We start from the raw sequence: 14131 nt of genomic DNA, 5'->3' as shown, positions 1-14131 counted from the left end.
GAGACGATGGCAGCTTGCTGTCCATAGAACTTAGCTCAGACAATGGATTGCTCTTAGATGGCTGTACAGAATTGGATTCATACGTAAACATTTCTCTGTAGCAGCTGGACCAGGAGTAAGAGGTGGAGGGAGGGACAATCTTACAAAAATCTGCCAGGTAATAATAGTAACGTGTGGTTGACTTCATTTTTATATTGTGTTTTTCAGTGTAAAAATGTAGCAATAATTGTTCCTTAATCAAATTTAACGCAGATGTGTGTGTAGTAAGTAATATGGCTCTCGTGTAGAAAAGCAACTGAACTGTCCTCTAGAGGTTTCGTTGAGTAGAAAGAAAATTCCTGAAGACATACATGCTTGCTTACCGTAATTCGCAGAAGGCTGGAGAATCTTGGGAACATTTCATATGGATGTTTTCTTTGATTTAGTTCACTTCTCTGTTTCTAATTACAGTATTTTGCATTTAATGCTACTGTTTTGGCTCTGACATGCACATCATGCCCCATGAGTTCTCACTGGTGTTCTTACATCACTTTATGAAACTAAGATAAAATGAATTCAGGAAAATTTTTCAATCAAATGTGCTTGCAAAAGAAATTGCAGAACTGAGTGAAATAAATAATTAGGTGATATCTATGAGCTGGATGGATAGATGAGGAACAGGAGACCTGAAACCTTCTGGCACAATTTGTTACTTTCCATTTATCATGCGTAAAATGTTTCATGATTTGATATTTTATGTGGATTTATTGTCAGGAAACTATTGTCTGCCTGGAACAGTTCACAGAATAACCCAATTCTGAACTATTCTAATAGGATTGTTTTGGGAGGGAATGAATGACTGAACCTGGCAGTATTTTAGGAATGAATCTTAAAATTCAAAACCTCCAGAAATATTCTCAGCTCTGCTCCAAGGGTTAGATAAAAACTGTCAGAATAGGAGCATGCCTGGATACCTAAAGAGCTAGTGCAGGCAGGAAGGTTTAGGTGTACGTAGCCAAATCTTGATCGCATTGACATCAATGACAAAATTTCAGTTAACTTATCTGAGGCCAGCATTTGGTCCAGGGACACAAGACTCTTTTTGGAACAGATGAGAGCACATACAGGTGAGGTGTGCTATGTCAGAACACAATGGGCAACAATGCACTGGCTGAGAGAATAGAAACCAGGAGAGAGTGAACAAGTGTACACAGGATAGGAGGCAAAGGCATATGGGGTGAGGGAGGGAGGGATGCTGTGCAAAGGCCAACAGTGAGGAAGGAAAAGGCAGCTAAAATAAACAGATGGGGTAGACAAAGAGGAAAATAATATTGGACAGTGTAACGGATGACAGAAGGTATCAGGAAGGAGAATCTAAAAAGAGAGAGAGAGATCAGCAAATATGAAGGAAGGGGTCACTCAAGGAAGTGCATTTGTGTAAATGCAGGAGCATTGGGAAGAGTGTGGTGGGATCACAGCATTGTGGTATTGGTTCTAGTGTGGGGAAGCAAAAAATCTTTGCTGGCTAACAGGGACGTAGATTGTTCAGAGGAGAGCAGAAAACATCTGAGCAGGCCTGGGGTGGAGTGGGAAGACTAGCCATATGGGTCAAGAGAAGTTCAGAAGTAAGGAAGAGAGGAGAGAGCTGGGTAAGTTCTGGCTGTGGCAGTCTTGTTATGGGAATAAGGGGATGATCACAGAATTCAAACGTGCACAGAAAGAACAAATTGGTGAGAATAGGAGAGATCAGCTGCTCAAACATAAACTGGAGCATAGGAATCAGAGGAAATAAATTGAGCAGTAACATTACAGCTATGGTACAGGATTTCTTCCTCAGATGATAATGAAAATGAGTGGTGATGTCAGAACCGAAGGCATGTTTGGGGCATAATAACCATTATCTCCTTAGTCAAACTAAGAACACAGTTCTAAAGAGTCTCTCAAAGTGCCTGCCTCCCGTGATTTCAAAGAGATCTTGAAGCGCAGAAGGTTCACGGGATTGGGCCCAACTATTCACAGTATTTAGAAAAGGCCAGGTCCTGCAAAGTGCAGAGTAGATTCCTGGATGTCAAAAGTGAGAACATGAAAAGGAAAAATAAGGACTATGAATTTTGGCAGTGTAAATTGGGAACAAATACTTGGAGCAGGTAAGATTTAATGGAGGAGGAGAATGAACAGAGAGAGATGGTAAAAATGGAAAGTGTGCAAAGATCCATCTGCTAATGTTTCCCACCAAGTTTAGTGTGTGCTGAATAGTGGTCAATGCAGTAGGAATAAAATCGGAGTGGCTAAAACCATACAGTCCTAGTCTGGTGCAACTTACCTTTAAATAGTGTAAAATATAATGTTCTTTTGGCTTTTCCTCAGGCAAGACAGCAAGCACAAATACGACATCAAATGGCAGAAGACAGCAAAGCAGAATACTCATCCATTCTTCAGAAATTCAACCACGACCAACGCGAACATTATCACACCCACATACCAAACATCTTCCAGGTGAGATCTCATAGTACTGACTTACAGCAGCCTGTGTTCTTGGTGTGACTACATCGACTAGATACATTGCAAATGCGTTGGTAAGCCAACTTAATTCTGTGATACCAGTTCTTTGCTCTTCAGAAACCACAGCACCACATTAGCAGACACTGGACATGATGCAGCAACCCAGGATCTCTAAAAGAAGAAGTTGCTCTCTTTGGTGGGAGCAACAATTCCTATGAATCCAGAGAGATGTTCTGGGGTTCAGTCTACTAAACTCCCTCTGACCTCTAGGCTAGCTGCCAGACTGATTGATAATATGGGAGGTGGGAGTCTGCTAGTTGGTATGGCAGGAAGGGGCGTGCCTGATGACATTACTCATAGTCTCATTTTATTATACTCCATGTCCATGCGTCTGGGGAATGAGAGCATTGCTTGCATTGTCGGGGCAGGAATCAACTGAGAGAATTGTCATCTATAAAACCTTATGCTCCTTTGTGACCTGTTTTCAAACCTAGATTTCAAAGATGTTTAGATTTATACCACGTTACTGCAGGGCAATAGCTTAATAGATGTCAAGGGGGCAGATGCTTACAGTTTGATTACTTTTACTAAAAATGTCAGATAGTGACCAAAAAAGACATGGCAGAGAGAACGTTAAAGCTGCAGAGAGAAAGTTAAAACTGCTGTGCTCTTTATGCATGGTCATTTAAGCCAATGTCTAGGATAAATTATTCCAAGGTATTTTGTGTTATTAAAAAAAAAAAAGCAGCATCCTCAGGCCATGTATACACTTCTTACAAGGCCTTTAGAGACGATAAAATGTTGGATCTGGTAAGCAGAATTGAACTTGCATCCTTGGCTAAGCATAGTTTTGGGTTCCTGTGCGTTACCAGTGCTCCAGAAAATTCCCTTGTTTTGCTTTAAGTGTTAAAATAGCATTGAGAGAGCTTGTTTTACTTTTAAAAGAATAATATCAGTGTTCTTTCCTGTAATTGTTCCATTTTTCTGTTGGTCATGGTTGGGTCACAGTTTAACAGGAAAAAAATGCATATGAGGGGATGGTTCTCAGCAGTCAGTGTCCTATCAGGTCTCATGTTTCAACATGAAACATGCACCTTTCACACCTGGACACACACAGTGTGCCTCCTATTTTGATCCATCATAACAGAAATATGCAACATCTGGTTTTCCTGTGTCTTAAACCAGAGGTCAATGGAACAGATATTGAGATCCTTGGCACTCTCTGTAGTGATCAGTAGGGCGCTATGTTGAGATGCCCTGATGTAAACATTATAAAGTAATGTAGAGATTATTCTGAGGCCATCCTTTGATCTCTGATATCACTAAATCATACAGTACATGAGAATAACCATCTTAATTTGCCTGGGTTTAAAGTCTTATTTAAACAATTAATATAACAGGAGCTGTTTTGTTGCAGAAATTTAAAATTAATTGAAACTGTGAAATAACTTTTGATGTTTGATCAAAGTGAAATGTAATGTTTCAGAAAATACAAGAGATGGAGGAAAGAAGGATAGTGAGGATAGGCGAATGCATGAAAACCTATGCAGAAGTGGACCGCCAGGTGATCCCCATAATCGGGAAGTGTCTGGACGGAATAACAAAGGCAGCAGAATCAATTGATCAGAAAAATGTAAGTGTTGAATCTTGTATCTTCTTTCTCCTGTGTTCTTTATTATTTATTAGTTGTATAATAAACCCTAGGAGCGCAAGTCGGGAGCTAGAACCCTATTGTACTGGGCACTATACAGACACAGAACATAAAGATGGTCCCTACCCCAAATTGCTTACAACCAGCTACAGTAACTCCCCCTCTTAAGGTCCTCTCGCTTAACGTTGTTTTGATCTTACGTCCCTCCTCAATTACAGAACATGTTCCATTTAAAGTTGTGCAATGCTTCGCTATAACATCGTTTGGCTGCTTGCTTTGTCCACAGCTGGCAGCTCCCCTCTCAGTTCCCCTATGTGTCCCTGTCCTCTCCCCAACAGCGCCTCCCGCCCACCGGAAGACCCTGTAGATCAGTGCCTTCCCCCTCCTCCTGCCCGCTGCAATCAGCTGGTTTGCAGCGTTCAGGAAGGAAGGGAGAGGAGTGAGGACATGGTGCGCAGGCTCCCCCTGCCTCCCGAATGCCTCAAACCAGCTGATTGTTGTGGGCAGGAGGGAGGGGGGAGCAGCGAAGATGCGCCACATCTCCCCTCTCCCTCCCCTGCCTTCTGCCTGCAGCAATCTGCTGGCTTGTGGTGTTCAGGAGGGAGGGGGAGCCTGGGCACCATGTCCTCGCTCCTCCCTCCTGAACGCTGCAAGTAAGCTGATTGCTGCTGGCAGGAGGCAGGGGAAGGAGCAAGGATGCGGCACGTGGAGTAAAGGGGGAGCGGGGGAAGAAGAGGCAGATTAAGGGTGGCTGCTTGAGCCCCCGGCCCCTGATGCTTGCAGAGTAGGGGAAGATGCTGCTGTGCAACATGCTCCTAGCATACTGCACCTTCAGCCTCCTTGCCTGCCTCATTGACTCCAGTGCCAGTGGGCACCCGCCTGTGTGGGGTAAGGCGGGGGCACCTCTCAACTATAGTACTGTACTGTATGGCAAAAAAAAAATTCCCCTGGAACCTAACCCCCCATTTACATTCATTCTTATGGGGAAATTGGATTCGCTTAACATCATTTTGCTGAAAGTCGCGTTTTTCAGGAACAGAACTACAGCATTAAGTGAGGGGAGTTACTGTACACCGTTAAGAAAGAAACTGAAACACAGAACTTGCATCTAAACCCAGTTAGTGCACAGAAAAGGTGTTCCTCTGTCACATGTTAACTAAGGATAGCTCTAGTGCTGTTTTATTGTATGAAAAGATAGTTGCTTTGTTGTCTTCTTACAGAAAAAAAATCTGTAAAAGCAGCAAAGAGCCCGTGGCACCTTATAGACTAACAGACGTATTGGAGCATGAGCTTTCGCAGGTGAATACCCACTTCGTCGGATGCATGAAAAAAATCTGTTCTTCTCACAGATGGATTCGTTTAGCAAGTTAATCCATAGGGTCGTTTGTCTTTTAAGAAGGAAAAGTTTCTCTACCAAATTTACTCCATTAATACGCATTCTGTACATAAATGTTTTGTTCGGATGTATTTAGATAAGATAATGTGTTCTAAAGATGTGACTGTTAGGGCTTGTATATACTACACAGTATTGTCGACAAAAGTGAGCTTTCATCAGCAAAATAGTGGAGGTGTACACATTGAAATGCTTTTCTCACTGATGTAACTCCCCTGCTACACTGACAAAATAAAACCACCTCGGCAAGAGGCATAGAGCTTTTTGCAACATAATTAGAGTGACGCAGCATCAGTGTAGACAGCACTTGCGTATGTCGCCTTAATTGGCCTCGAGGAAGTGTCCCACAGTGCCCATCATGACCGCACTGGTCAGCAGTTTGACTCCACTGCCCTGAAGGCACACAGGCATGTGCCGCTCTCCCATTTAAATGCCTGGGAATTTTTGAGTTTCCTGTTTGGATGGGATAGACTATTCACACAGCATCTTCCCAGGAAACCATGCTGACTTTCTGCAACAGACAGGCTCCCACATGGAGTGCGCCAGAGCTGTTGGATCTGCTGAGTCTGTGGGGAAAGGAGGCTGTGCAGTTGCAGCATTGCTTAAGTCGTAGGAACTTTGATATCTGTGGGCAAATTGCTCGTGGTGTGCAGGATGAGAGACACAAAAGGGACATGCAGCGGTGTCATGCTAAGATCAAGGAGCTGCGGCAGCCATACCAGAAGGCAAGGGAGGCTAACTGTTGCTTTGGTGCAGCACCAAAGACATGCTGCTTCTATAAGGAGCTGCATGCCATCCTAGGTGGTAACCCCACCACCAAGAACCCTATGGACACATTGGGCTGGAGGCAGCGGCCAGTGGAGGCAACCCTGAGGATGAAGTGGTGGATGAGGAAGTGGAGTTGGAGAAGCATGTGGGACATGCAACAGAGTCATCCGGTGGTGTGTCAAGCCAGTATCTGTTTTTGACTCCAGAGGGGTCTAGCCAGACCTAGCACTCTGGCTCACGTGAAGCAGGAGAGGCAAGCTTTGGTAAGCATGCATTTTGCTTTGGTACTGCACAGTGATAGAAAATTGAGGTCTCGTTTACTTTGTTATATGATAGAGAAGGGATAAGAGAGAGAAATTAACAACAAAGCCTATGCAGCTATGCATTGGGGGCCCTGTGGAAAAGTTTGTTAATGTACACTGAAATGTCTTGGGAATCCTCCATAGGACGCTTTCATGTAGGTACTCTGCAATCCTCTGCCAAAGGTTCCTTGGCAAAGCTGCCTTGTCTGCCCCCCTACTCCATGCCAGCCAGCAATTATTTCTGCAGGGACCAAAGTGGCATACAGGTGAGCAGCATACAGACCCGGTCTGAAACTGCACACATGCAAGAGATGCACCCTTGCATCCTGGCTTACCCTCAGAAGTGAGGTATCAGGTTTGATTACCCAAGCCTGTGGAAAAAGGTGCCAATATTCAGAATATTCTTCCTAGGTGCGTGTAGTGACCCTCTTCGCAAACCATCCAGTTAATGAAAAACTCAGGCTGATAGCCTGGAAAGGAGATGATGATAGAAGAACAAGAGTGGATGATAAAGCTATTGGAGGGCCAGACAGAGAGGCTCATGTCCCTCATAGCGCTGCAGTCTGAGCGCATCCGTGCATGACTCCCTCTGCAGTTAATACAGAACGCCATTCCATGTCCTTTCCAAACTCCCCCAACACATTCCCTGCATGTTCCCGTTCCATCGCAGTACCCCTTGCACTCCACCTGGAGAGCCTGGTTTCATGATGAAACCTGGAGTTACGCACAACTGGAGAGACTTAACCGAGACACTTCCTCATTGCCGTGTCCCCAGTTTGCAAAAAAAAAGAAAAAAAAGTTTTATCCTTTAATTAAAGTGTAGTCTTTGAAACAAAATGAGTCTTTATTTGTGTCATGCACATGGTAGTTGCTGCTAAAATTCAAATACAGTGGCTATAGGCAGGAACATTTGCTCACTAGAATTAAAGCTCAGGAAGCAAGCATTACAGGGATCATTCAAGGTGGCAAATAAACAGTGTCTGTCTGAATGCATTACATAAAGACACATTACTGGGCCTCATTGTCAAAATGCTCCTTCAAAGCCTCCCTGATTCAAAATAGCCCGCCACTGAGCCCCTCTAATTGCCCTGGTATCTGACTGCTCAAAATCAGCAGCCTGCCAATCCACCTCAGCACTCCAGCCCTGGGGAAACTTTTCCCCCTTCGTTTATAACAAAGCAAATTTTATGCAGAGCACAGCAAACTGCTATGATCATTGAAATATTTTCTTCATTGAGGTCTAACCTGTCAAAAAGGCAGTGCCAGCAATCTTTTAATCTGCCAAAGGCACATTCAGTGTTCGTTTGCCACCTGCTGAGCCTGTTGTTGAAGCACTCCTTGCTACTATCTAGGTTCCTAGGGTAAGGTTTCATGAGCCACGGGAGCAAAGGGTTGGCAGAGTGGGCATTGCACATCCCCCACTGGAATCTTCTGGTCTGGAAAGAAAGTCCCAGTATGCAGCTTTCTATACAGTTCAGTGTTCCTAAAGATACGTGCATCATGCACTTTCCCTGACCAACCCACATTGGTGTCAGTTTGATCTGAGACCAAAATTGGGATATGCGTGCCATCTGTCACCCTACTGCTGTTAGAGAATTCCATTGCTGCAAAGCCATCAATTATTTCCTGCACATTACCCAGAGTCATAGTCTGTTGTGGCAGGATGCAATTAATAGCTTTGCACAGTTGCATCACCGCAACCCCTACGGTGAACTTTCCAACTCCAACCTGATTTGTGACTGAGCGGTAGCAGTCTGGATTTGCCAGCGTCCACCCAGCGATTGTCATTCGCTTTTCCACTGTGAGGGCAGCTCTTATTCTGGTATCCTTGCACCGCAGGGCAGGGGTGACCTCCGCACACAATTCCAGGAAGGTGGCTTTGCACATCGGAAAGTTCTGCAGCCACTGCTCGTCATCCCGTACATGTATCATGATGCGATACCATCCCTCAGTGCTTGTTTCCCAAGCCCAGTACCAACAGTCCGCCTTGTGCAGCTGCTTCGTGAATGCCAGCTGTAATCTTGAATGGTTTCTTTCCATTGCACACAGCAGGGCAGGCACCACAGATTCACTTTTCTTCCCTGCTCATGAAATACTGCAGGACCAGCTGTGTTGTGTTCATAATGTTCATCACCAGACTAGTCAGCAGTTCAGGATCCATGCTTTTAGGCAGAGATGGCAGGTACACAGTTCACAGAAACTATTAAAAAATGGTGCAAAATGAAGTCGGAAGCCTGTGGAATGATAGGATGGAAATAACTGCATCTTGAGATGGTGAGCATTCCCCCATGATGCACTGCAATCTGCTCCCAGATCTCCCAGCAGCGGAGGGTGGCTGGTTACACAGTGGGATAGCTACCCATGATGCAATGATCTCTCTGTCGATGCCAGAGCACCAACTATGGATGCGCTCCACTGACACAAGGAGTGTGCTGTGGACGTGGACAACTGATGTAATTAAAGGAGCATATGATCATCAACTTAACTCTGTAGTGTACACAAGGCCTTAGTAAATAGGTTTCAGCATCAATTAGAAGATGAAGGGTATTATCAGATATTTAGTGATCAATTCTTATGTGGCAGACATGTTTGCTCTAGCTTTTCAACAGAACCACAAATCAAACTGAATGTTGCAGAAATTTGTTTATTTTAATTCTCATAATTATGGAAATGCTGGATTCTGAGTGTGGAGCTGGACAGCCTGCCTAGATTGGGCTGGATTCAGCTTTGAAAATGAGCCAGCTTTCAGGCAAGGCTGAATGCACTGAGAACTGTTGATAGTATGTGGTTAAAGGAACACGAGCCAAGACTCAAAACCTGCCCTGGCAGGAAAAGAGCAACCCTGCTTCGGGTAAGTCAGACTGTGAGCTTTCATATGTAACCAGTGCAGAGATGAGACAGGAGTTCTTAGATGCAAGAACCGCTGGCATTTTGTTCATTGTAAGCACTAGTAGAGTATTCCCAACCCCAAGTACAGTACTCAAAAATCATGAGCTTGTTAAATGTGGGTTCTTTTCATTTAGCTTTTGGGTGCACCTGACCCATGTTTTCTAGCTTTCTACATAGCCCTGATGGCTAGAAATTTGGTGGTGGTTTTTTTGTTTTTTTTTAAATGAAAGCTGAGATTCTCGTGTAATAACATGACTCCAGGAATTGGGGTTTTTAGTAAAATACCAGATATTGTAAGACACATGAAAAAAAATCACAGGAGTGAGCAACACTGCCTTTTGTACCAAAGTATCTCAAATTAACTCTAATTTGAATAATGTAAAGATCTTTAAGATTTTAATGTTTGTTCTTTTTGGCATTAAAAAGTTAAAGGCTAATAGCAAGACCATTACTGACGCTCTGAGGATCTTCTGGCTCTTTACCTAATTCCCCACATTTAGTATTACAAATATCTATAAAAATAATAATGTTCCATACAGAACTATGAAGTCTACGATTTATAGTGCTGAAATTGTGCTGTATGTATAGTAAAGAAAAAGGTGGCACCCAGAATTGCAATGTATTTATTCTGCTGGAAACATAATTGAGTGAACTCCATAGGAAGCACCACAGTTGTGGTCGCGTGGTGTGTAATACGGCTTGTATTATGCCTTTGATCTTCAGAGGTCTGCACACACCTTACATGACTTGAGCAAGCCCACTGAGGGAGTTGTGTGCATACTCCCTTAGATCCCATCTGTTCCTCTGGTATGCACATGCTCACACAGCTGCAGTAATGATGCTTGAACTTTTCTTTCACTATATCTAAGATGCTACTTTCTGCATCAAAATGTCACAACCATGTCCTTTCCATTTGCCCTATGCAGTGATGACTGGGAAGTATTACAAATGAAGAGCCCCACGAGCTAGAATTGCCAAAGTGGAAAGTTTAAAAATATGTTGCTATCAACATTTGCATTAAGGAAACCTCAGGTACAGAGAGGCTAAGCCAGGGGTGGCCAAACTGAGTCTGAGAAGGAGCCAGAATTTACCAATGTACATTGCCAAAGAGCCACAGTAATATGTCAGCAGCCCCCCATCCTGCTCCCAGCACCTCCCACCCACCGGCAGCCCCGCCAATCAGCACCTCCCCCAACCGCCCCGCACCTCCCAATCAGCTGTTTCGCAGGCTCAGGTGAGGGGGCAGGAAGGGGTGGACTGAGGGCAGGGCCTGTGGCAGAGCCAGGGGTTGAGCAGTGAGCACCCCCAGTACATTGGAAAGTTGGCGCCTGTAGCTCCAGCCCTGGAGTCAGTGTCTATACAAGGAGCCACATATTAACTTCTGAAGAGCCACAGGTGGCTCTGGAGCCACAGGTTGGCGACGCCTGGGCTAAGCCATTCATCATGTGGATTCTAGCAGGTGTGATGGAGGTGCTGCTTCATAATAAAATAAAAGTAAATGAATTACACTTCTTGCCATCAACTAATTGATTTTCAGAGACTATGTTCAAGAGTCAAAGGAGCTCAAAGCAGAACGAATGTCCTTGTCTATGTATTTGTTCCCTAGCACTGAAATACATGTGGGGACTTCTCCTTGTGAGACTTCTGGAAAACCATTTTTGTTCCACTTCATTATTCTGTGTTAAGAACTGTCAGGATATATTGGATATATTTAATATTCATTACACATTAGCTGGAAAGAAAACTGAACGACTCTCCTGTCCACCTCCAAAGCTGCCAGTTTTTCAGTCTGAATTTATTTAGTTATTGCACTTGTTGAAAAGTAGTATACTTGTTAAGAATCAAATTCTCCCTTCTCCTCAGCGTGCCGACTTCCAACTAAAATAAATGGGGCGTTGCATGGATTTATCTGGGACTAAAATTTGTCTCTGTATTTCTAATATACTTACTAGGAGCATGCTACTTTTTTCCATTCGTTTTCATTGTAAGGCAGATGTTATTATTTCAAGGCTAAACCACAGTGACTGTTAAGTGAACCTGTGTGGAATTTGCCTCTGCAGGCTCTGTCAGTAGATAGGATTAATTTGTTATGGACTTCTGAGTTCCTGTTGTGACATTCTCACTGTCCGATACACAGAATGAGCTGGTTATTTTTAGCTCCATTGTAGTGGTAGGATGTTTTGACAATGTGGAAGGAATATTATATAATTAAAGGAGAAGAATTGAAAGGTTCAGAAGGATGGAATAAAGCACAAGTATATAATGTAATCTGATTTTTTTTTTTCTCTTTTTGCTACCCCCCAGCTCTTGCTTTCATGCTTATAATTAAATATCTTTAGAATTAGGCGAGTTTTAATGTCAAGCTAAGGTGAAACTAAAGTGCTACAGTACCTCCTTTAAGGTTTATGGGGGTGATTTACACAGCACCTTATAAATTTACGAGCACAGATCTCATTAGCTTTCAATGGGATCCTTCCTCCTCAGCCCCTTAGGTGATGTTGAAAATCTTGTATCGTGTCTATGCTTAATTCATTTGCTTAATTCAGGTTGGATATGTGCATATCATCCTAGGCTGCTTCCATATGCTCAAACGAATACTAACAAAAGCCACAAAATGTGGTCAAGCACCAACCTTCTCTTTGAAGTGCAGTGACATGGCAGTATTCCTAATATCCATTGGCTAATGAGCCCTCTAGAGGCTATGGTGCAATATCTCTGATGATCTGAGAGAAAATATCCATATGGTATGAAATGAAGAGCTTCCTCCCCAGAAAAGCCAATAGATTATATATATATTAAGGAAGGATGATAGGAAAAAATTATTATTCTTTAAATTCTTTCTGTGTTTACAGATTTGAAACATATATTCAGTGGGGTGAGGCTCATGATAGGACACTTTTTAAAAAACTATGGTGAATGGACTTGGCCAAAGTTTGTTTGCATTGCACTAGGCTTTAATATTTTTGTATAAGCTAGATTTTGTTTAAGTGAGGTAGGGGTAGTTTTACATAACATCTCGGCTTCCATTTAGGCACCAGAATAAGTGGCCAGCGGATATCCAGCACAGGATGCGGAGCACTCTTGCACATCTGGCCAGATTTGTAAGTGCTGAGAGAATTTTGAAAATCTGGTCCCATGTGCTTTATGGAAAGTAGGCTCCTTTAAAAATCACAGCCTGGGTGTTTGAAAAGTCCACTGGATTAAAATGCATTTGTGTAACTGCTGTGAATCGCACATTAGCAATTAGAAGATTTGCATCTGAAAATTTGCTACATTTGTAGATCTAACGCACAAGAATGTTATGTATCATTACTGTTTTGGTTGGTTAGTTATCTGATAATAGATAGATAAAATAATTGCATGCAATATGTGGCCATTTTGTGAATGAGGTAATTGTCTACATCAGGGGCTCTCAAATTTCATTGCACCGTGATCCTCTTCTGACAACAAAAATTACTAAACAACCCCAGGAGGGGGAACGAAAGCCTGAGCCTGCCCAAGTCCCACCACCACAGGTGGGGGAGGAGGGGCAAAGGCCAAGCCCCACTGCCCTGGGGGCAGGGTGGGATGAGGGGAACCAAAGCCCCATGGCTTCAGCCCAAGGCAGGGGGCCTGTAATCTGAGCCCCAGTGCCCACATCTGAAGCCTTTGGGTGTCAGCTTCAGCCCCAGGCTCTAGCAAGTCTAAGCCAGGCCTGGCAACCCCATTAAAATGAGGTCCTGACCCACTTTTGTATCCTGACCCACAGTTTGAGAACCTCTAGTCTACAGAAATTCAATGTGGACAGAAGGGCACATTGCTTTTCACAACACTAGAAGACTAATTAGCATTTAAGTTGGTTCTCCGTAAGACAGCAGCATTTATCAAAGCTTTTGATATCTGGCTTGCAATTGCAAGCATAGCAATTCTATAATGGAAGATTTGTATTGCACAAGATTTTTTGTGGCTGCCCATTAGTGAACCTGAGTGCATGCAAAAGCTGTTATGAGTCACCTAATGCAAGCTGTCCATTCAAGCGCAGGTGTTTTAATTTTTTCAGGGGAAATAAACAAGAATACTAATGAGCATTTACATAGTACTTTTGATCTGTGGACCTCAAAACACTTTATAAAGGTGATTAAGCATAATTTTACAACTGGGAAACTGAGGCACAAGAAAGTGAAGTGACTTGCCCAAGATCACATAGCACCTTAGTGAGAGATCTGAGAAAAGAACTCAGATCTCTTTAACTCCCATTTCAATGTCTTCTACAGTGAACCATGTTGTCTGTTTGATTTCTGATTGCATTTGGTGTTAGTGCTACATACTACTTGTTTCTTTAGATCAGGGGCCGGCAAATTTTTTGGCCTGAGGGCTGCATCAGGTTTTGGAAATTCTAAGTAGGGTCGGTTAGGGGAGGGGTGTGTGGCCCATCCCCCATCCCCTAGCCATCTCCCCCAACTTCTGGCCCCCTGATGGCCCCCCTGGACTCCTGACCCATCCAAATCCCCCTGCTCCCTGAACACTCCCCTCCACCAGAACCCCTGCCCCTGACTGTTCTGCGCCGCTCCATCCAACCCCTTTCTCCTGACTGCCCCTCCAGGACCTCTGCCCCATCCAACCACCCCTTCACCCTGTCCCCTGACTGCCCCCCGCCGCCCCATCCAG

The 14131-nt window shown here is 43.7% G+C and overlaps 1 protein-coding gene across 22 annotated transcripts in view; it reads left to right on the top strand.

The window, feature by feature from the left end:
- The window catches only part of FNBP1 (formin binding protein 1), a 143295-nt gene that overhangs the window by 98717 nt on the left and 30447 nt on the right, over positions 1-14131 (top strand). For all 22 annotated transcript variants that reach the window (XM_075060711.1, XM_075060719.1, XM_075060718.1 and 19 more), the window contains exons 7-8: positions 2347-2475; positions 3968-4114. In XM_075060711.1, coding sequence (XP_074916812.1) covers positions 2347-2475; positions 3968-4114 — 276 coding nt within the window. The remainder of the gene's footprint in view (positions 1-2346; positions 2476-3967; positions 4115-14131) is intronic.

Source organism: Chelonoidis abingdonii, chromosome 24 (genome assembly GCF_003597395.2).
Source record: "Chelonoidis abingdonii isolate Lonesome George chromosome 24, CheloAbing_2.0, whole genome shotgun sequence".
Lineage (NCBI taxonomy): Eukaryota > Metazoa > Chordata > Testudines > Testudinidae > Chelonoidis > Chelonoidis abingdonii.
Note: the sequence above shows the minus strand (reverse complement) of the source record. Positions and strands in the feature narration are given on the sequence as shown.